Below are 24,335 nucleotides of genomic sequence, written 5' to 3'. Positions count from 1 at the left end.
GTCCCTTACCCCCTCAGACAAAATGGTATTAAATGACACGGATGCGAAATGAGAAGCAAAAAGTTTAAAAGGTGTAGGCATGACATGTGAAATGTCCTGAAAGTGGCATGCTATTTATATGCATTATCTCATGATCATGTTATTTTGGTAAATATGAAGTTACAGCTTGCAGTGGTAGGCTTAGGTTAGCATAAAGAAAAAGCTAATCTGGCTCTGTCCAACAGTAATAAATCCACATAGCAGCAGCCCCATGTGCTCAGTGCGTTAGCTGTAGGCTAACCAGCACGTGACTGCTTGTCACACATTTTTTGCACACTGGTTTCTGTACAAATTAAACAAATTAGATATTAATCTGTGAATTTTACAGGTGCTGGTAGGAGGTGCTTTGAAGAGAGCTGGGCTAACTTGTGTTTGTAGTCCTTGTGTTAAACTAAGGTCACTAGCTGTAGTTTCATATTTACCATCTAAGCCTTAGCAAGAAAGCTTATAAGCACATTTTCCTAAATGTTGCCATACAACATAAAAAAGTAGTCTTATTTTCAGGCCTAATCCTTCCCAGTCAGAAAAAAACAATGTTGAATTAAAGTAAGTTAAGCTTCCACTGCACATTACTGTAACACTACAGAAGCTGAAGCGGCCTGACTACATTTGGTGATCATGGTGAATGGCAATGTCAGTGTAAAACAACAAACACTGAGGCAGACAACAACATTAACTGGACACATTTCCAAGAACTTAATTCATTAGAATAATTTGTTGGAAATGTCACATAAAATTGTACACATACAGCAGTGGCTTTTATGATAAACATAAAGAAAGCAATATTTTACAATGTATATAACATTGTATGTACACCTATTTGTCTTCTGATTTAGCCTTTTACAGCATCAATCTGTCTCAGAAAATAAAACTGCTAAATTTTTTGTTGGCTTGATCAATATGTCATGTGTAAAATGTGTGTATTATGGTCAGCAAGAAAGGGAACATTCTGATAGCGTAGAGTATGTTTTGATAGAGCCGTAGCACAGGATAAGAGAGGATGGTCCTCTCCACCAACATATAGTGCAGCCCATCTTTCCTTCTCAAGCTATATACTATGATTGATGTCATTTGGTGCCATCAGTGACAGCTTAATTTGGTGTAGAGTATGGGCATGCTGAATGGAAAAAGCAACTTAAATGGAGCTAAATCCTTGACAAACAGATGTGAGCCAGATGTTACCGCCACAGAGACCCCCAAGATGGATTTAACAGTCGACCAACTGTAGAGGCTGCATGATCTGGATGTGCATGTGTATAATCAAAGGAGAGACAGCACGTGTAGACCGTTGTTCCATCAAGCAAGATTAAACCAGCGTTTTATCACGTCGACTGCATAAATGTATCTAAATATGAACTGTACTGTAGATTCATGCACTATCTACTGAATCATATTGTAGGTTTCTGTTTATACTTATCTGGCATCGCACAGGAGAGTGAAGTGATGAAACATGAAAATCCCTGATCAGTGTCAATGACCTGACATTTATAACATGACATTCCATGTCATAAATGTCATCCTACAACTGACATGATAAAGGCTGAGCTTTTTGACCATTAACAGTCGACAGATGGAGTCAGTGAAGCTTTATTGGAATCAGGTATGCATAACAATTAAGAAAGAAAAAGAAGGTTTCAATAATGGCCCAGACCCTTACACTGGTCAGCTGCACAGGCCTTTTGCATAAAAAGATAAAATACAGAAATAAATTACATAAATATGTTCAGAAAGCACTGTGCTTCCAACGAGGCAAGGTTGGAGCTAAAATGAATCACAGTACAGCCATATATAGAAAAAGACTATTGCTGAAAGGATAAAATCTGGATAAAAAGACATCAACAAAATGAAGGGCATATGATCACATATTACCATAAACAGAAGTCTTTATTCATATGAGCATTATTTATTGCTTCAGATAATTGCATTTAAAGAACAGCCTGTACCTAAAATTCACTTAAATATAATAATAATACAATACAACCGGTGTGATCCATAAACGTATTAAATAGTGGCAGGCCACACAGAAGGCATAAAGTCACATGATCACACTCATGTTTAAACTATTCATATAGAGCCATAGAGATGGCTTAAAATGTAATTCTGGGAGAACTACAAAGACTGCAAAACTAACTCTGCTTAAGTGAATGTAGTGCATGCAGCCTTCGCAGTGAGAATCATGCAAAATCCTTGACTTTATGTGGCCTAATGGTGACCTTAAAAGTGTTTTAATTTGAGGTTATTCCATTAAAGGAATACTTAACACTCTCATGTCTGCATACTAAATATAAAGCTACAGACCTACAACCATCAGCTTATTTTAGCATACATATAGAGGGGGAAACAACTAGCTTGGCTAAAAAGTTCACCTAACAACACAAATAAAACTCAATACTTAACAACTAATCCTAACCTAAATTCATACAAAAGCCAACATGTAAAAAACAAGTTGTGGTTACAGCTTTTTCTTTGTTTAATCCAAGTTGAAATTATAGTGTAACTCCTCTGGATTTACTAACGCGCTTAATTTAGACTGGTCCAACAGCTTGTTTGCATCAAAATCAAAAGTCACAATCCACTTTGTATCAAACAAACCAGATACAACATGTGAAATTAGGGAGCTTTAGAGGTAATGGTAGGCTGATTTTCTCTACTTTGGACAAAGCCAGGCTAGCTGTTTTCTCTTTTCTTTATGCTAAGCTAAGTTTTCTGGATATAGCCTCAAATCTACCGTACAGACATGACATTAGTTTTCTCATGTAATTCTCAGGAAGTATTCCTTTAACAGATTAACCTGTTTCCTGTCTTTATATTAAGCTAAGCTAACCGGTTGCAGGTGGTGGCTTTACATTTACAGTACAGACACATGGTATCAATCTCCTCCTCTAACTCTTGGCAAGAAAGCAAATAAGCATATTCCTCAAAATATTGAATATTAATTTATGATAGCACTCCACTGATCATGACAAATTCATATCAATACTTGATCTTACACCTTCACCTGGAATCCTAAAAATAGTAACTATAACATGATTTAAAATGATGATGGTCGAAATTCGACAACTTTGTCATTGCGACTTTCTGTCTCTGATAACCTGATAAGCTCAAGTCAGTCTCTTTAGTACAGACATTAGTTATGACAAAAAAGTGATCCTGCCTAAAGCATCCAAATGTTAATCAAGAATATTTGCAAGTTATCATCAAAGCTGATAGAAACAAGAAGCTTATCTAAAAAAAGAAAATGTTTAAAAAAGCATAATATATTCGGTCAAAATTGCTAAAGCTCAAGCTATTCTGCTCTTTTTTAAATATCCAGTCAATGAAGCACTAGACTAGAGTAACACTGTGTTGCTGTATATGCATAACATAGAAGCTAACTTAGCGGGCTTAGTGGTGCTTCTCTAAAAGCAGGGCATATATACATGTGTCTTCAACTACGACCATATGAACATACGTACAGGAATCCTTAACATGGTGACCTGGAAATATAAGCTGCCACTATCACTTTAGCTTGAAATCTGTCCCTGTTTAATCTCTACATGAACAGAAAAAGAATATTAATGGAAAACTGGCCACTCAAAATCCAGAAAAGTAGCAAAAATGAGCAAACAGAGTCGACCTGTTTCATGAAAGTTTTAAAACTGGCTTCTGAAAAAGTAATTGCAGGAGTTTTCAGTGCATTCATGATGAGTTGTCACACTCTGAAGGCAAAACATTTAGCATGGCTATTCAACTGCTTTTAACAAGGAAGCAAAGTTCCATGTGCCTGGGCCCAGCCTCACATACCTGGACCTCTAGCCCATTTGTACAAGGTAACAGTTACAAAGATAAAAGCCGGTTTCGAGAAATAAGACAGTAAAAATGTTGTTTTGCATAGCATTTGGCCTTGCTTTACCGTCACCTACTGTAGACTCAAGGAGAAAATATGGATGCCAAATGCTAAAATGTCAAAAAATCTGATTTGGCAAAAACTAATCAGTGACTGAGTTGTAAAATGAGACAAACTTTTTAAGGAAAAGTTGTTAATCCTACATGTACAAACTCAAGGCAAACATGGCAACATTTTCCTGAAGCAACAGACATGCAATGTAACCCAATGAACCTAAAAAAAAAAAAAAAACACACATCTATGATACAAGGACTAAGTGCTTGGCATTGTTTTTGATTGCGTTCTAGTTGTCAAATCCTGAAGTGGTTGTCAGGAGAGACAGACAGAGCTTACACAGCTCCTTTGATCACTGGTTCCCTATTGAGATATGTGGCCCAGTACACCAGGTTGAAGGTCCCAAACAGCACTGGGAACACTATCCTGGACATCTTGTCAATCTTGCTCACGCTGTTGTAAGTCTTTTTGGGGTCTGGGGCCTTGGTTTCAGAGGGTTTGAGCTGAACAGCTGTGCTATTCGAAATGGTGGAGATAGATGTGTCCTTTGTAAGGTTGGCTGTATAATTCACACCAGCTGAACAGGTGTTGTTTGGCTTTTTAGATAGAGCCAAAGGGTCTTTTTTCTGCGGAGAAGAAAAAAAATGCATCGATTTAATGGACATACACACAACTCTGGCCAAAAACAACGCAGCACACTCACTGAGCATTTAATTAATAATACAGGCAAACACACACACACACACACACTCCCATACACAAAAACACAAAAAATATGAAATGGCCAGTGAAGGTTGAAAGCGGGGATCAATGTCCTTGAGTGATAATGAACTGGCATTGTGCCACAAAACACTGGCAGACTGAGCTCTGAATTTATCGATCCACAATTTTTAAACTTACATCTCACATACATCTTGCCTAATTCATCTTTTGTTTTACTGTTATGTGTTACCATGGACTTTTCACTCTTCATTCTTTCCTTGATTCCCACACCACCTCTCCTCTGCTAGAAGGAGGTATCACAGAGAGGTCCACTCAGGACTGCTTCTGACAGAGGCTGCTGCTGTGACATTGACTGGTAACATTACAACAGTGTTAGAGATAGAAATGTCAGTTGCTGGATCACAGAGGTCAGTGCATATAAGTGTGTGTCTGAATGTGCAAGTTTGTGTTTGTCTGACTGTGGATGTGATTCAGCCGCTGGGTGAATCACTGACACAGTGAAGTTTCTGGCAGTGGATGTAAATAGTCACAGGGACTAACCCTCAACTCTTGAAGAGGGTTCCCTCTTCTGTGATTGTGCCAAAGGTTTTTTTTTCCCTAATCAAAGCTGCACTGATCAGTCTTGCTATATAAACAATTGCTCAAGTAACTATGTGTGATGTGAAAGGAGTTGTTCAAAGTGACAAACCCACAAAAAATGATCACCCAGCTCGACAGTTCCCCTCAGCTCCAGGGAGCTGTTTAACTTATTTTAGCTCATTGTTTTGTAGTTTTACAGCCTGCAACTTCAGTGTTTTGGATCTCTCTCTCCACACTCATCAATTTCATTTCCAGCAGCAGCAGGCAGCTGTTGCCAAACAAAAAACAGCAGAGGGACAAAGTTTGTGACTAGCTAATGAACATACACATACTGAAGCATTTAGCAGCAACTTTACTGTCTTAGTTAACTTTCACAGCTATCATCAGCGCTGTTCCAGCCACAGCAGGCAGCTCTGAGTAACCTACTCTACCTGTAGCACCAAATGGTACACAGACAGACTTAGCGACTAGCTGGTGAACACAGTGGAGGTTTCAGCGGGAGGAGAGTGAGTACTGGACTTATCAGACTGCCAGAGACATGAACTCAAATGTTGCTGAATGCCAAAATAAGTTTACTAACATGTTAGTCGTATCAGTTTTAGCAGTTTCAAACACAATATAAATACTGGAGGAGACAAACTATGATCTTTGAGCATTTGTCATAGTTCTAATGCAACTGTTTAGTCCTCATAAAAGACTACAAGCAGCAGCGTCCTCCCTATGATGACTTCCATTGACTGGAGACACAGAGACGAACCTTGCATGTACCTTTTCACAGGAATCTGTTACTGCAAACTCCAACTACCAACCAATGGATATTAATGCAACTACCCAAGGCCGGCACTTTTAACCACTGAGTTTCCTACTAACTGTGAAATACAGCTACACAGCGCATAATTAGCCTTCACTTACATATAGTCTTAAGTATCCAATACCTGAGACCAAGCCTCATAGTAACCATTTCAGAGTTGGTTCTCCACAATATGAGCCAGTTACCTAGGTCCTCACAATGAGCTATCAACAAGGAAAAACACACATCTACAGAACATACCTTGGGTTGTTGGGCCTCCATCGCTTTTTTTCCATCCCAGGCCCAGCTCCTCTTAGGTGAAATAGTTGACTGTAGCAAATTCAATGAGGGCAGAGAAGACAAAGGCGTAGCAGACTGCGATGAACCAGTCCATAGCAGTAGCATAAGCCACTTTAGGCAGCGAGTTTCGAGCACTGATGCTGAGAGTTGTCATAGTGAGCACTGTGGTCACACCTGGTGGTGGAGAAAACTGGGTCAGTTTTACTGACCAGACTTATGATTCTGTTGTTATTCCAACAGATTAAATCATAGCAAAAGCAGGGCACATTTCAGAGAATCAGATTCAGATCACACAACATCAGGGTATACATGCATACATGCATTAGTGGCTTCTTTTGATTCGACAAAATTAACTAATGTTAAAGATATGTGACGACTGAAAACACTGAAGTCACTTAGCAGGTATATGCTTACATAGACTCACTAATGTTACAGTGCCAATATGGTGTAAAATGATGGATGTAAAATAATAGGGCATTTCCAAATGTATTTACTGGTTTATATGTCTGTGGTTTCAAAACTCACCAAAGACAGTCCGCGCTGGCACAGACTCCCGGTTGAGCCAAAAGGAAACCTGCGACAGGATTACAGTCATGAAGCAAGGCATGTAGGTCTGAATGACAAAGTAGCCGATCTTCCTCTTCAGGTAAAAGTGAGCCATCATCACAGTATATTGACCTGTAGGAAACAACAGAACAGTGTGAGCATTTTAGTTTTCTGAAATCCAAACCCCCATTCTGAATTTTAACCAAAAAAAAAAAAAAAAATCTTTATATAAAGCTGTATTTGAAACCCAGTTTCATTTAGAAACAACTGCCATTCCTGAGCAAATACAACAAAATCACCTACTAATACATTTGATTTTACTTTTTTTCATGAAACCCTCCATAAAGCAGAAGCATGATCAGTCTGTTCCTGTTTCTAGTCTCCTCCTACACACAAATCTTTTGTGACTATTACCCTGCTAAAGATTAATTCACTTTTACTCATAGTAACTGTAATGACACCTATACAAACTGTCATAATTCCTGTTCACCCTGGGCTAAGTCTTGCTCCCTTGCTTTGTGCACATTTCTGTCTATGAATTACATACCACCTTGGGGCAACATGCTGTGGACACCACTCTAGCATATTATCACCTTTTAAAGTTGTTATAGTTAATGTGTTAAACAGCTGCTTATTTGCACATCCAGCAGACATGGAGGAACATTAGCATTCACTTGGAGTTGTATTTCTGTCCAACTGATGAATCTAAATCCAATACTCACTCTTGCATTAGCTCTGTTTCAGTCTCCTGAGGGAAATACCTGACTCTTTAGCAGCTAAGTGAATGTGTCTGTCTGCTGGTTGGTGCTGACCCAGTAGTCAGTGGGTTTATTAGAACAAGGAAAGAAAGCTGAAGACAGAATCAAAACAGTAGAATTGCTGGCTGTAAAACCAAAACAATTAGCCAAATGCACCTGGGTGATAATGAGAAAAACAAAAAAGTGATGGGGTGGACGCGAAACATCCAAACACTGATAGTCTTCTCTGTGATGGAGATGATGATTACACTGATGAAGGTACAGTAATCTAGTTGTTTTCTTTGGTGATTATTTTTTGTGTTCTTTGCATTTTAGAAGAGGAATTCCTCTCTCTGGGTCTCTTTTCAAAATCCCTTTCTGTGCTTGCTGTCATTAAAAATCTCTGGGGTTGTGTTGTTTTCATTTCCTTCAGTCAGCGGGGATTGTGTAGTCCTTGCAGACTGTAACAATGATTAAGGGTTTGACAAACTTTACTCAACTCAACTCAGATTACAAGCCCAAATGTGAAAGTGTGAGCTGAATTATTCAAAAACTGGTTGGTAGGGAAATCATCATATCCTGTTAACCAACTGAAGATTGTATTTGAAGGATTTTTTTTCTCAAAAATCCTGTCGAGCCATGGAGTCTGATAAACTATAGAAAATCCACAGATGACTGCTGCTTTCTCCTGGCAAAATCGGATTTTTCTGTCTCACTAATCCCTTGTCACAATCTGCATCCTGTATATCTCTCTCGCTCTCTCTCGCTCTCCCTCTGTCTCTGCCTCTCTCTCTTTCTATGTGTGTGAGTGTGTGTGTGTGTGTGCGTATGTGTGTGTGTGCAGCAGACAGTCCATCCCATTCTGTCAGGCCAGGCCACACTTGATTGGGGACATACATCTTTGCCTTGCCTGAGCTCCAGCGCTAACAGACCTGGATCAGCGGTGATTACAAACAGGTGCACAGATGACTGAAGCAGAGGGGGGTTGAGAGGGACTGGAGGAAAAGTTTGGACGGTCTGTGCGATGCAGCGACAAGCATCATGTCCTTAATGAAAAGGACACCTGTGCTGCCTTCGCTCCGAGGACTACTAGCCAGCAGCCCTGCTCTGTGGTGGCACGACTGGGCGAATCACTCTCTGATCTGACCACCTGCTGGGCTTGGAAGTGGATGGAAATCTCCAAGGTGTGAAAAAATGCGGTTGTGGTGGATTTTACTATTTGGTTTTTGGAGTGCCTGTGGGGAACTGCCATTCATAGCGGAGAACAACGCGGCTATGTTGGTCAACTGGTAAGTACAGATTGAAACCATCTGTTGAGCTTTGCTGCTTTCTATTTTGATCTGAAAGCGCTGATGCGTGTAATGTAATGAAATTACAAGGTTTGCCTATCATCAATTCAATTCCTGTGTCTATATTTTCATCCCTTTCGGCTTAACCTGTGAGGTCAAAGGTCACCTCCGCCCAGTGTGAGCACTTTGCTGAGCTATTCTTGGCTTGTTAAAGAGGGTTTGTACCTCAGATTAGCAATGCTAATTAAGGCCGTGCTGGCTCTGTGTGTCTTCCCTCTTTAGCTGGTCTGTGGAGTTACACTGAGAAAATACAGCAACCTGTGTGTTAATCTGACTTTGCTGACCGTTTTGAATCAGGGTGTTCCACGAGCATGAGCACGGTTGGGATTTTTTCTCCTGCTGCGTAAAAAGCTTCAGTACATACTTAACAGTAAATGTTACATTATCCAGTGTCAACACCATCCTTCTCTGGCAGGATAAAGCAACTATCTCTGTACACAATACAGCTATAGGAACGCCTCCCCTGTAATAAACTTCCTCCCCGCAAGCAGCAGAAATGTATTATCATACTTCTTTACATAACAGAATTAAGCAGATGCGCTCGCCCCCCTCCCCACGTGTCTCTGCCACAGCAGCCAATCCCTGAGCTGTGACGTCACTCGGTAAAAGCACAACTGATGGGCCTGCATACGGATTAACCCTACAGACCCAATGGCTCAGACCATGGATAAGTAGATGGGCAGCCCCAGAGACAGCTGGCTATGTGTGGGAGGCATCCTCAAATCCTTGTGATTCATTCATTGTCTCTATCCAGCTTGATTTGAAAACATTTTCTTGTCACAACATCTTTGGATGGCACACACTGTAATAACACAGAGCTGAATAATGGAGTGGAAGTGGGGGCTTAACATTCCTGTTGCTGCCTGAAGCTACTGTACTGTGTGTGACATAATGTAAGGACAAAGCAATATGAATTCTTGCGAGGATGTCTTGGTCTTGTGAATGATGCTAAAGGATAAGTTATCTGTAATCTGAGGCCTGGTCGTCCCGGGTCAGGTGGCATTTTACTCTTGCTTCACTGTACCTCGGCTGGTGTAGATGTCCTCTGTGCCTGCAGTCTGACCAATCAGATGATACTGATTGAGCCGGGAGCCCTCCTCTGCCACCACCACTGACTTGGCTGCTCCCTGAGTCCACGTGTAGACCACCTCTGAGACTGGATACGCATCTAAGAAAACAGGGCAGAAAGACGGAAAAGCTTGATTTTGGGATTTTTGGAAATTGTGTATTTTTAAACAGTATGCTGTTTTGCATGCTATTTGTTCCAATTTGACTCTTGACTCTAATTTAGCTTGAGATATCAGATGGTCACAGGGTGTAGATCATCTTCATTAATATAACACCCTATTTAAGGCCAGACAGAGTGAGTTTGACTGGAGAGACAGACAAAAACAAAAATAACAAAAATATTTAAATCATAATTTTATGTTGGTAGGTACTAAAAAATGCAAAATACAAATTGGATGAGGGAGGCACCAATCCCATTTTTTCTTTACTAATACTGATTCAGACTCCTAAAGTCAGCCATGTTTCACTGAAAAACTGAACTGATAACTCACCCTAACGATTAGCTGATTGACAGAAAACTAATGAATAACTATTTTGATTTTCTCAGAAAACACACACACATACAGAGAGAGAAAGAGAGGGAGAGAGGGAGAAATCAAGAAAGAGAAAGACAAATCAATCAATTAATCAACAATAAAAAGAAAGTTAGCAGCAGGACTAACTGGACATCATTGCTGTTAATTCTTCTGTTTAAAATGTGTACGTCATTGTGTGGAGCTGGTTCAGTTTTGAAGGTAACATGGCTGCACAGTAACTACACATTACAAATTAATTATACAATGTTCATACGTCAATATTATTTGTTTTTTCCACATGCTAAGTGTTCTACAAACAAGGTCCTCTTACTTAGCCATAGCAAAGAATACAGTCGAAAACTCTGGGAATATCAAAGTAAGAGGACCTTGCATTTGGAGTATTTACAACTAATATTGCTGTGTATTATGTTCTTATTATAGAAGGTTCATAGCACTGTATTGCACATCTTGCTGAAACCAGTTTTTTTTCCAAAGATCATGTAGATACTGAGCCAGTGAATACTGAATCACTGCATCACCACATTGTATATCAAATGTCACATACTCAAGTATGAACCATTAATAATGGTAATTAAAATCTCTGTCTCTAACTATTCCTAACAGATAGCCGGCTGACTATTGATTGTAGGGTTGGTGGTTCAGTATATCTGCAATATGTCAAAATATTCTTTAACAGCACACTGAACCCCAGAGTGCTCCTGATTTGTGTAGGAAAATACACACATACACACATTTAGACAGTAGTGGCTGAAAGTGGAAAAAAAAAAAAAAAAGACAGTTAATGCTCCAGCCTCAGTGCATGATGTCCAGTACATTATTGTCATGTTCACTGTAAGCTTTTGTTGTAACTTTCCCTCAAGAGAAGATGAGTTTAATGATCAACATGTTACGTGAATGCAATTACGTAAGAGTTACATCTTTAGTCATGTTAGTTTACAGGTGCAGGTAATCTGTCATATTTGGCTCCACCTCTACTGTGATATCAGAAAAAGCCTCACTGTTAAGCGGATGAACTCACAATGCTCAGTTATTCAGCCATCTTTTAGTGCTTAAATTTCCACTAACATGCTTTATTCTTGTTAGCTCATCAAATAAGAAAAGTACAAACAAGAAACTGTACTGAGCAATGTCACAGAACTGATACAGAGATGAAACATGTAGTGGCCGAATTGCTCCCAAATAAAATACACTTTCAGTGATCATAATTAATATGTCATTCAAAACAACTACAGGGCATGTCACAGCTAAGTCATTCTATATGAGAGAGAGAAAAGCTGTATCTGATGTTGGTTACACAGCCAACATATGTTTGTATAATAAATTCATTGTTGCTTAATTCTATCAGTGATATATTTCAGCTGTTTCAGTGTCTGATTAGGAATTGTCCAGTAATGGCAGGATCTTTTACTTACAATGTCCCAGTCAAGTACTATAAATTGTTTACATGTTGTTGTTGCTCTGCTCATCTTCTCAGATGTTGCTAGCTAAGAAATGTGGTGTGGTTGTGATACAACACTTGACCTTTCACCCACTTTGCTTCATTACACAGAGATTAACTTGGTGTCACAGCTCGTGTTTGGATCTGATGTAATCAGTTTGAGTGTATCACAATACACAGATGTTGCTAATGGCATGATGTTATGTGTGAAGGTTGGCACAGTTTGACAGATTGTCTTGAATGATTTTAGGTTTGGGTTTGACCCTTTAGCTTTTTGTAGTTTATATTTTAGTTGCTAGTTTACTGTCAGTGTACCTTAGATTCTGTTTGATTTATAGATTGTGTCATTCATTCATTCAAGTTCATTTTGAAAACCAGCAAGCCCTGCAAAATGCAAAAACAGCCTCACTTGCTCACACTGTAGTACAAACCGTACACATACTGACCATGCACTAAATCTGTGTGTGTGTGTGTGTGTGTCTCTCTCTCTCAATCGTACTGCAGTGCAGCATCCAATCTAACAGTACCACATTAATCCAGCAACTGTGGTGTTAGAAGACTTCACAGCAATTTAGACTGACCCCAGTCAACCAGTCTGTGGATTATCGTCTCAAAGATGCTCCACATTGTCTCAAACATGTCTTTGTACAACTGTGTTACATGAGCAGCTGGACTGTTTTATTTTCTTTTAGATGCACACTTTATTTGCAGGTTGTCTAAGCAAATTATGGATATATCACTTACAATTAACAATTTTGTCTACACTTGAATATTCCAGAGAGCTTTGTCAAAAGACCAAGACTACTGTAAATACCTATTTTAAAGAGTACGGTCTAGACCTGCTCTATATGAAAAGTGCCTTGAGATGACTGTTGTTGTGATATGGCGCTATATAAATAAATTGAATTGAATGTTAGACTACACTTTGCACATAGGAAGATACAAGATACTTTATGTAATGGCTCAGGCATTCATTGCTTTAAAAGTAACATAAAAAATTAACTTTAAGCCAGTGTAATCAAAGACTGAAGGTTACATTGTTTGGTTAAGTGTGTTGCTACTGTGTTTTTTGATTGATTGCCAGAATGAAATGACTCTAACCTTTATTTAATCAGGTAGTCTCACTGACATCAAGATCTGTTTTGCAAGAGAGACCTGAATAAAGAAAATAAATGACCTTATTACTTAAAAGCAATACAGCATTGCAACAACCTAGAAATTCAGGTCCGAATCAAAAACTCCAGTGACCACAAGACTCACCCAAACTGTAATCGTTTTTACACACAGGTTCTTTTAATACAGTGGCTGGACAAGTGGACAACTGTAAATTAAAATAGATGAAAAGGTACAAGTTCTAACTTCACAAAAATATTTAAAGGATAGTTTCACAATTTTCTGTTTTAGTGTTTATGTGAGCATCTGACTAATCACATGAAGTTGAACATGTGTTTACCAAATATAAGTAAAAAAAGATGCATACTACACCTTAATACTCCTAACCTATGTTCTGCAGTCTGTATGTATGTTCTGATTTCAAGCAGGAAATTGGAACAAATTCAATAAACTGCACACACTGGAGAGTGTGGATGAATTCCTGTAGCTGCAACCACCTCTTAGATATCATCTTACGTTAGGGTCTCAGAAAATGTAACAACCAAAATGTAATGACTTCACTGTTACAGAAACACAGGGAGACTTACCATACCTCTGTGATCTGTGATCTGTTTGATACTGTAATTCATTGCAAGTGTGCTGTACGAAGAAATACTGTATGGTTTTGAGAAGAAGAAGAAGAAGTCCAACTGACAGGTATGCTTGTAATGTTGAAGACATGGAGGTGCCTAGTTAGCACCATCAAGTCATCCTGAAGAGAAATTAAAGGTAAATTTAACTATGACGATGAGCACCTCAATACTTATGTTAAATTAACTTATACAGTAAAAACAGAAAACTAATGATGGCAATATCAAAATGCCTGATCCTTGCACTCTGTATAAATTGGGCTTAAAAGGCGAAGTGACTGTGAGCATGGATTTGCAGACACAGTCTTTTCTTAGGTCCCTGTCTTATTTCAAGTGTTTCTCCTGCTGTGCACCCTTTCTTCCATTTTACCACAGGCTATTTCACTACACATCTCAGTGAGTTAGTAAGTTAAAGCTGCCTTTGCTCCCGCTGTTGGGAATGATGATACATGTCTTACATTCCCACCCACGTTTTCTGTCCACTTTCCAGTGCAAAGAGACGTATATGGGCTGACATAAAAAATCATAAAATAGCTTAATAAGCAGTGGTTTTTCTGCATAATTTTTGGCATGGGACCCACTTTAATAAGCACCAGGGTGTGATCTACAAGAAAAAACATGCTGTTAGGCTTATTGAGTCAACAGACATGAGACAATTCTCTGTCTCATTTTACTTTCTATTTGCATTTCAGGTCATTTGCAGGTGTGTGAGGCTGGCTTCTGCTATTCATTTGTGAGATGCAAGCTATTATTTTCAGCTATGAAATAGGGACCTGCAAGAACACAACATCATTTATTGTGATATGAAACAAATATAACACAGGCAAGAAAAGCAGAGAAAAAAGTGCCATAGACCAGCAGGCTAGAAACATTGTGTTGTGTTCTTACAATTGATTGAATCTTGGCATGTTTTTATTAGTTAAGGTGGATGAAGGAGAGGAAAACAAAAACCAGGAATACATCAATGTAAAATTATAACTGCCTTTAATTAATACCAACCTCTTTCTCTCTGTGTCTTTGATACTGTGTGCTGTTGCTTAGTTTCTTCTGTCACCTTACCAGTGAGGCCAGTTCAAAAGAAATCTCATGATATTTTCTGCAAAATATGGGTATTTCTTTTTTTGCTGAGAGTGTGTTGAGAAGATTGAGACCACTCATGTCTGCCTCCTAAATATGAAGCTACAGTCAGGAGATTGAGAAAGACTGGAAGTGAGGATAACTACTTGGACACAAAATATAAGATAAAATATAAAACATAAAACAAAAACATGCTGTTTTCACACATGGTTTTGTATGGATTAAACAAACAAGATATAACCAGTTAATTAATGAGCTCTAGATAGATTTTGTTACTGTTGGGCTGCCTCCAGGTCTTATGCTTTATTGTATCTAACCTTGGAGAGAACGCAAATAAATGTAAAGGCGAACATGGCAAAAAAAAAGAGAGAGAAGAGAAGAAGAAGAAAAGACTAGAATACCACAATGGATAGGTTTAGAAAGATTAAATGTAGTATGTAGTAACAAAACAGAAATGGTTAACTAAGAAGACAGTTGACAAAAACTTCAGAATAAATAGGGTACAAACCAAAATGGCACCTCAACTTACGAGAGACTTGTCTCTGCCAACCAAAGACTACTGCAGAGATTAAATGTGAACTTGTGAATAAAACAAATGCATAACACCATTACTCAGTCTTAGCTGTGTGGCTAGCTTGACAACAACACTCAATAGCAACATATTATATTTTTCATTATTCAAACACTTTCTGATATACACTTCCTTTAAATTATATTCCATTACAGACTGTTTCAAGCAACAGTAAAAGAATCATGAGGCGGAGACTGATAGTAGAGTTCAGTCCATGAGAGGTGATTAACACAACAGCAAAGGGCAGGTCTGCTGGAGCTTTGAAAGCCTTGAGCTCATGGGTGAGTGCTGTCCATTAGGTCAAAGGATTAGCTAGGGTTAATGGAGTCAGAGGAAACAGGATATACAGCACCACGGTAACTTTTACAGCTTCTAACTTTGCATGGGCTGTATTTTTACCTTCACATCATGTTTTAAAAGTTGTTCTATGATCAACAAAGTACTTCTTATTCTTCAGGTTGCAATCTATGTCAACTTCACTGTAAATTAAGATAAGGGATAATGTGAGGTATAAATTTTAAACAAATTTCCTGATTGTCAGCAAAACAAATTGTGAATTTATGTGCATTTATGTACATTTCCATCCATGATTTCTTTAATCGATACACTAACCTTTCCACCTCAGCCAAGCAAAAACTTTTTTTCCCATTTTTTGGGCATTTCTACTCACCTTTTTTAATGCGCAAAAAGGAAATTTGCATATACAGATGGATCAGAATACACTTTTTTTTCTCCCCTAATAAGTGAGTGTGTGTATGTTTATTGAGCTGGGTAGTGTGTTGTTGTATACAGTTGCACTTGTAGGGATAAAGTGCCTCAGCCATCCTTAATGTCAGTTACTGAATCTATAGGATACCAGATAAAGACTTCTGTATATAAACTTTAAATTAATTCCTTATTGAATTAAACTAATTAAACTTAATTCATTCAGGCAGGTTTTGTCTTTCTGGGCTCCCAGATAATGACCACACATAGCTTGGTGTCAAGCACAGTGTAGTCTTGGTTAGTTGCTCTGATTATCCCTATCTCAGCTGGGGGTTGAGGTGACCAAAGCAGACGTGGGAGTGACTAAATGCCATGACACTGGACATGCAGTATGCTGTAGCTCTGTCTCTGAGCCCAGAGAATGTCGAGACCTAAGATAACCCTCCATATGTCAGTGGCAGGGAAGACCTCAAATGCTAATCTTAAGCTTACATCCCCAGATATTTTTGTATCACTGGAGCTGTGTTAGGCAACCTAACTAGCTTAGAAGTCATAAGGAAGAGTGGGCACAAGCCACAAGTGTGGTTTAGCTGTGTGTGCGCAAAGTGCAGGATTAGATTTTTAAAGGTTACCTTGGTAGTAAATGTATGTTTGGTGTGTGTGCCAATGTTTGCACTGTGTGTGTTTCAGATATTCCCTATTAAATGTAGCTGAGGCAGTGAAGGATGCAGGAGAGCAGCCCTGACATGTTGATTAATGGCTTAATCAGGAGCAGTGTGTCAGTGTCTACATGGCTATCTCCTGCACTGCCACAACAATAGCTTTGCACTTTAGGGACACTGGCTGTCAAACACACTAAGATACATCCAACCCTATGTCCCCTGCATGGAAAAACCCCCACTGAAACTGATTCCACATCTGTTTTGTTCATGTGTCATTGACATCAAGGTTGCAGACATGAAACACTGTACCTTTTCCTGCATTATTTAATGTGTGCATGCATTTACTCAGAGACATGTTTACTCACAGCTTCCAAATTTAAGGGGACAAGCATGGGCGTCCATCGGGAAATCCTCCAGTTGCATGGGGCATTCTGCTGATATAGTCAGTCTGAAAGAACAAGTCATGCATCCAAAGTCAGAGAATAAATTGACTGTGTGATGATGATCATCATCACCACCATTTTCACAAATTAATGTACTCCTTATTATGAAAAATGTGTTTCATTTAGGTTTGGCTAAATTTTGTATACAGATAGTAACCAGTGAAAATTATAGTTAGTCTTCATTAGTGTGTCTCAGATTATTACTGTAATAGCTGAGTAAAATGTATCTTTCCCAGCACAGAGCAATAAGCAACTGAGCCACCAGAGGGACCCATGATGATACTTATCTGGGAAAATGATGCAATTTTGTGTGTAAATGTGGGCTTGAGAATCATTTGAGAAAACAATTGAGGATTATTTAATGGAGTAAAGCTGCCACCTGCCTTTGGAATTGCAATAAAGCATGACTAAAGCTTTACTGGAAACAAAACAGAAAACAAATAAGTCTGTGGAGTGGGTCTAATGTGTTAACACTGCCCGTCTAAAACAGTGAACCACACTGCCTTATCTAATGCTGCCCTCTGCTGGCCATACTTAAAATAGTGAGAGCTGCTGTCATCATTAAAATCCACACAAATACCCGCTAACGAGACAAAACAAGATAGGAATGTGACACTGATGTCTGCTCTACAATAGCATACCAAGATACTAGGTAATGCTAAGGGAGAACTTCTTTACTTGAGTATTTCAATTTTCAGCTACTTTCTAATTCTCCTCCAATTCAGAGGGAAATAGTGTACTTCTTAGTTCACTATGTTTATCTGACACTTTTTTCCTAGCTACTTTTCTTCTTGATTGAGATTTAACATGCAAATTTTACAACTGTCTATAAATATGATGCATTATTGTAGATTAAAAACCCCTTGACCCTTCAGTACAAGTCTGCTGGTGGGTCAGTCATTTCACACTCACACTGTGCAGCTAAATTCAAGCTCAAGTTCAAACCTGCAGAACTTACTTTCAGTTTCTAGTGGGGATCCCAACATAGCAAATACATCAGGCAGAATTTTGGAGAAAACTGAATGAAATTATGCATATGATATCTAAAATCTGCTGCAACTAATTAATGTTCTCATTATCGATTATCTGAGAATTGTTTTGTTATTTAGTTTATGAAATGTCTAAATATTGTCAATAATAATTCAAATCTAAATAAGATATGATATTATAATGTATCACTATAATATGATACCACTTTGAATGGAACCGTTCTGCATGATGACTACTTTAAATTTTGACACTTAAAGTACATTTTGCCTGTAATACGTATATACTTTACCTAAGTCAAATTTTGAATGCAGGACTTTTACTTGTACTGGCATATTTTTACAGTGTGTGGTTGCTGCTTTAATTTGAGGATCTGAACATGTCCTCTACCACTGATAAGATCATATACTAAAAGATTGTAATACAGAGCATACATAAAATTTAAATGGACCACAGAGGTGGGATTTCAGTATATTAAAGGCCATCTGCTGCCTCAGCTATTTTAGTGAAAATATGTCCCATAACAACACACACTGACCTTGATATGTAAATAGTGGAAAAAAAAGAATAGGAAAACTGATGTGTTGTAATACAGGGCACACTATTATACTGTTTAATAACCAGTTTTTGTTTTGTTTACTGGCTCATATACTGTAGTGGGTGTGTGTTATGTCATATATCACCCCCTAGTGGATCATTATGAAAGCTTCAATTACACAGCGTTGGTACTGTATATTGCAAACCAGCTGTTCCTCAAGCATTTATCTTCTGCTCCTGTTGAAGAACATGCTTTATGTCTCCATAGAGCTGCAAAAATAAGTTGATTATTCACTGATTGAATGATAAGTTGGTTGCTCCCAAAATGTAAGACTTTGCTGTTTTTCCTTGTTTTATGTCATAAAAGGAGGCACTTTAACTACTTTCTGACATCTTGTAAGATAAATGTTTTGTTGTAATTGTTTCTCCTGATTGTAATGTCAGTAGTTCCAGCACTGGAGTAGAAGCTGTTGTTTAAAATTGGTGTTAGTTTGAGATGAATAACTACGTGTGTTATTATCAAAGTGCACTACTACAAGATGATATCCAGGTTAGCCCAGCTCTGCACAGCTCTGACATTTTTCTGAGCATGACTAATATCCACAAAGGGACTTTACAGTAAATGGGCAGCGTTGAATAGCTTTAATTAGTCAAAGATATAGGGTACTGACTCCTTCATAAATCACAATGACCAATAAGGACAGTGCAGACAAGCAGATGAATAACCCTTTGGAACAAAAAAAAGGAAATTGTTGCCATCCACGCTTTTTCACCCAGGTACATGTTATGTTCTAGATTAACAGGAAATGATTGTGATGTATTGTGTAACACTATAGAAGTCTGAAATATACTGTGAGGCATGCACTGCTTGGATCAAAACTCTGTCTTTTCCTCAGAGAGATATTTTCATGGTACACTAGCTAGGGCACTGCACACTGCTCGTTCTGTGAACAACCAATGTAGGAGAGTAATGCATGCATAAAATGTTTCTCTAATAGCCTTGTTCCCAGAACACAAATGCATTAACGGGCCATCGTGAACCCATTTCTAATGGCTCGTAGTGTTGGCAAATGTACTGCAGATTTGTAGCAATTTTAAAGTCAGCGGATCAATAGTCACTTTTTGACATGCAGCCATGTCCATTTCCTCTAACTTCCTTTGTTAATATTTGATTTGGAGGATTTATTGTCCTGATGAGATGATGACACAGCACTGAACTGAAAGTGGATGTAAATGAGATGATTCTATCTGGGATATAATGTCTCTTTCTACACTGTAGGCTGTAATATTTTGCTCTCAATCGTCCATAAACTATGCTAAATAGTAATATTGAATGGATTTGTATACTTCAAGCAGAAAAATAAATTACCTTCCAACTCCTAAGTGACAGAAACTGCAAACTAGGTTTACTTTACACCTGTCTATAGCAGCTCATGTGATTATATATCATTTAAATATGTGCAATGGAGACTATGACTGAGTGCTAGAACAGTAATAAGCAGAATAGTTCATGCTGTTTGCCTGTCAAAGTGAAGGTTTCTATGATGTGGCGACATGGTAAATGGTAGTGAATTGTAGAGTGAGGAGGAGGAGTGAAACCCTCAGTTCCCTGTGTCAAAGCAAACATTTCAAGTTCCTCTGACCTCCAGTATAGAGTGTAAGGACAACATGATGACGCATCAATGCACCACTGAGACATGTAGCATGAGTGTGTGGGCTGTATTAGCAGCAGGGGTCTTAAAAACCATTACCAAAGAAGTATTACAGGCTGATGCAGGTTTTAGTCATCTCACCACTTCTAATTGGATTATACAACGTTTCTAAACAGCACTCGTCAGGTCTGATGACTCAATGTTTTCATTCTAAGGCTCACTGAAAAAGAAGTGTTTATCCTACTACAGTCTGAAACAGGATTAACGGTCAGCCTTACGAGAGCTTACCTCATGGTATAGAGAAGAGTCCCGTCATCTTTGAGCCGCAGTAGTTTGTTAGGTGTAGTCATGTTATGAGCGATGGATTTCTTCCCGTTGAGGAAGAAGGTGTCGGGGGTCCAGATGTTACTGGCAAGGAGATTATTCAGGGCAAGCATCTCCATCGGGCCTTTGAAGCAAAGTCTCTCATCTTTCCAGCTCTGGCGAAAGAACACGTCAATAGTGTATTCCTATAGAGGAAAAGAGCACAATTTGTGTTTAGTTCAATAAATGTAAGGGAAGTAATGTGATGAAAATTTAAGGACTTCACCTCTTTATATACATGATAAAGAATATGCATAAACTCACTACCTAATGTATTTGCATATTATGTTCCAACTGACTTCACATGTTTCAGACTATGTGGATTAATTCCATCATGTATTTGTTAAATAATAATGATAATGATGTAGAATCTGTCATGATATGACTATACTCAATACACCTGTAATCTAGAACCAAATATGCAAGTTTCCCATTTCAGAAATTTAGGTCAAACCATCAATTAACAAACTTTTTTGTAACATAACTATATAACTATATTGTGGATGATTCAAACCAGTTCACTTCAATCTTACATGATGGCCGGTAAGAGAAAATGTTTATGTATTTAACATATTGCAATGTGATTTTTAGAGATCAAATATTTTAAGATACAGAGAGTTGTAATGTGTGAAAAAAATGTATGCTGCATTACAAGTGGTTTACATTACAAGTGGATTTTAATAAAATATTTAAAATGACCTCAAATGTTCTGATCCATATAGAAGTTTCTTACCATTTCAGTGTCAGACACTGGACCAAAACTTGTGACAAAGATGTTGGTTTTGATCTCTGTCACCTTTTCTGCAGAAGTAAGAGTGAGAGTATAGTGAGCTTTGATGATGCTTTTTAGTGCATGATAAGTGCAAGGCAGGTTTTGTGCTTCCTGTGATATTACATTGCAATAGGTACAATAAGCCAAAGGCCTATCCCAAACTTGGTACCCCGGGTTAATAGAGTCTATACCTGTACTGTATCGACAGCTTTAAAGAAACAGACAGTCTTTTTGGCAAATACAGTGTGGCCTTAAAATAAACATTGGATCACTGGAGTATCACAGGCTAACGATAATTGGTTTGATGCTTTCCTAATCTTTTTTTTTTTTTTAAATAAATATTTACTTTCCACATTGTGTTTATCATCCAGGCTTTGGTTCAGACTTTGGTGACTCCTAGTGGTAATATTTTTTTTTAAAAAAAGGCACTGTGGCTCTCTTTCTGTTTTGACATAAAACTAAGGGTACTCTGTCAAAGGAGATCCTCTTGAAGAGAACAGTGACTGTTTTTTGAATAATACTGAATACAAGAGTCCTGCGCATAACAACCTAACTTTAACACTGGAAATATATTGGTAGAATGAATTCTAATTACACTGGATTTTGTATTCACTGCGACACTCTAGATGCATGTGGCATATCCTACACAGCCGTGAAGCTGTCAGTGCAGCTCTGAATCCGGTGTGATACAGTCACAGTGCAAACAGTGAAGTCTACATTTGTACTTTAATGTGGACAAACAGAGTTCATGGTGCATAATCATTTAATAGTGTTTATCTGTCAGGATCTGTTTCATAAAACACTGTAACACTAAAATTACAGAGCAGTAGAAAAGAGGCATTTTCTCGACTTACTGTATCAAATAGAATCAGGGCTGTTTTATTTTTCTTCTGTGCTGAGAACTTTTCAGTTCTCGCTTACTTTGACCTGAATCTGCTGAGAACAATGGAGCTCTGCTATTCAGTGAAAGCAATAATGGCTTTCTCAAGGTCACACCTATGTGCTTCTGCGTGTGCTCACAGTGCCATTAAATCATACTTAGAGGAAGTCTGATCGTGTTTCTTTGTGGAAGACTGCATGAACATAGACACATTTTCCTTGCAGATGGCATTTTTCTCTGTGTAGACCGAGAAGCTGTAATATTTCACACAGAGCTATCCATACAGGCACTGGACAACACAGTTTCCCTTTATTTAAGTGCAGAGCTTTCTGTGTTAGTTGTGTATTAGGAAAGAGAGACCCCCCGCGATGTCATAATGGCATAATCAGTTCTCTCGTCGCATATGTGTGACTGTATTAATTACCTCAATGATAGAGGTGTTGAAGCTTATATATGCAGTGGGCTTACCTCCCAGTCCAGGGCGGAGTCTGTTGTCATAACCATCCAGCAGTCCGTCCAGGATGCGTGTGAAGATGGTGATGTTGTCATTTAATTCTGCCTCTTTAGGAGTTCCAGTTACATCCTGCGAGAGGCTGGACATGAGAGCATTTTCAAATACAGACTCTGGACATGTGAATTAGAGAAAGACAGAATTCTCAGAATGAGAAATAACCTAGTATAATCTAAGACAACCAAACTTACTTTTAAAAAAAAGTAATTCACACCTTAAATTATGATTATTCCATTACAGAAGCAATTCACATTTCCTATGAGGTTAATAATTCAAAATGTGCCTTTATAATGTCCTGGAAAGTTAAAGGGAGTCAGTTGCTTACCTAAGACGGCAGGTGATGCTCACAAGCAAGACACAGACCCACAGACGTCTCATTGCAAAGCTGTAGCACATTCCATCGCCCATTCCTGAAACAAGATATCCTCACTTTTAAAACTACATCAGCTGTAGTGTAAGCATTGCTGACTGCTTATATCTACAACTGGAGCAGATTTCACAGAATTACATTTTTGAGCAATTTTTTTGTAACGTCTCCTTTATCTTAGCAGTTACACTGTGCAAACAAAATAAAAAATATCAACTAGCACATACTGCTTTTGCCATTATAACAAGGTACATTTTTTATTGTTGGCCAATGAAATCAGCTGTTATTGCAGGGGTTAATAGACATGTTAATTCTCTGCACCCACTGCATGCATACAGGAGTGTTTTGTCTCAAGACTGCAAAATTATCCATGTATCCAAACGTGCACAGTTGCAAACAGCCTTTAACAGGACAACATCTGCACCACCAGCAGATGTCTGGCTGAAATTTAAAGAAAAGCTGATCCTGCAAAGTGCTGAGTTCTTTTTTCTTGGATCAGACTTGCAAATAGTTTGTCTCAGTGTGTCCCAGCCCACCCATCTCACTGCAACACCCCCCTCGTCAATTTCACTAATTAACCTTCTCTGTAAGTTGATCACTTCTGACAGGACACCGGCTGTTTTCCAGTCAAAGCTAAACGTGTGAGAAGCGTCTACCTGTACTGTACATACACATGTAAACCCTGTCTGCACAACTGTAATCCCGCAATCCTTCCTGCACCGCAGCTGGACTCTCAACATCCAGTAAAATCCCCCTCAGTGTTGCTGTGATTGTACGCACCCTGCACTGCATCTCCTTCATTCACGACTCACTCATGCACTCACACCCCTACAAGCCGACTACAAAAAATCCCCCTTCAGTGGGACGGAAAGTGAATACCTCTGTTCCTCTGGCTTTCATCACCACCGTCCGCGGTTCTCTAAGTCTACTCAGGTGCACGTCTTTTTCCGACGACAGCAGCAGCAGCAGACCTCGGGTATACACTATACTGTAGCCTATTCTCCTCCAATGCCCACACGTCCCACTACATCTCATACTGTACTGTACACTGGCCTATACCAACGCTCTGCTGCACAGGCGC

General features: G+C 38.7%; 1 protein-coding gene across 1 annotated transcript; it reads right to left on the bottom strand.

Moving 5' to 3' along the window:
* Positions 1–1,610: 1,610 nt before the first annotated feature.
* On the bottom strand, positions 1,611–24,335 carry gabra5 (gamma-aminobutyric acid type A receptor subunit alpha5). The gene is given in 11 exon segments (XM_051077305.1): positions 1,611–4,545; positions 6,273–6,326; positions 6,328–6,485; positions 6,837–6,989; positions 9,968–10,111; positions 17,108–17,190; positions 20,650–20,870; positions 21,458–21,525; positions 22,845–22,969; positions 23,213–23,297; positions 24,134–24,335. Coding segments are annotated over 10 exon segments (1,380 nt in total). The 5' UTR covers positions 23,296–23,297; positions 24,134–24,335; the 3' UTR covers positions 1,611–4,254.

The sequence above is a fragment of the Lates calcarifer genome, linkage group LG17 (genome assembly GCF_001640805.2).
Source record: "Lates calcarifer isolate ASB-BC8 linkage group LG17, TLL_Latcal_v3, whole genome shotgun sequence".
Lineage (NCBI taxonomy): Eukaryota > Metazoa > Chordata > Actinopteri > Centropomidae > Lates > Lates calcarifer.
The sequence above is the reverse complement of the archived record's forward strand: the minus strand, read 5'-3'. Positions and strand labels throughout refer to the sequence as shown.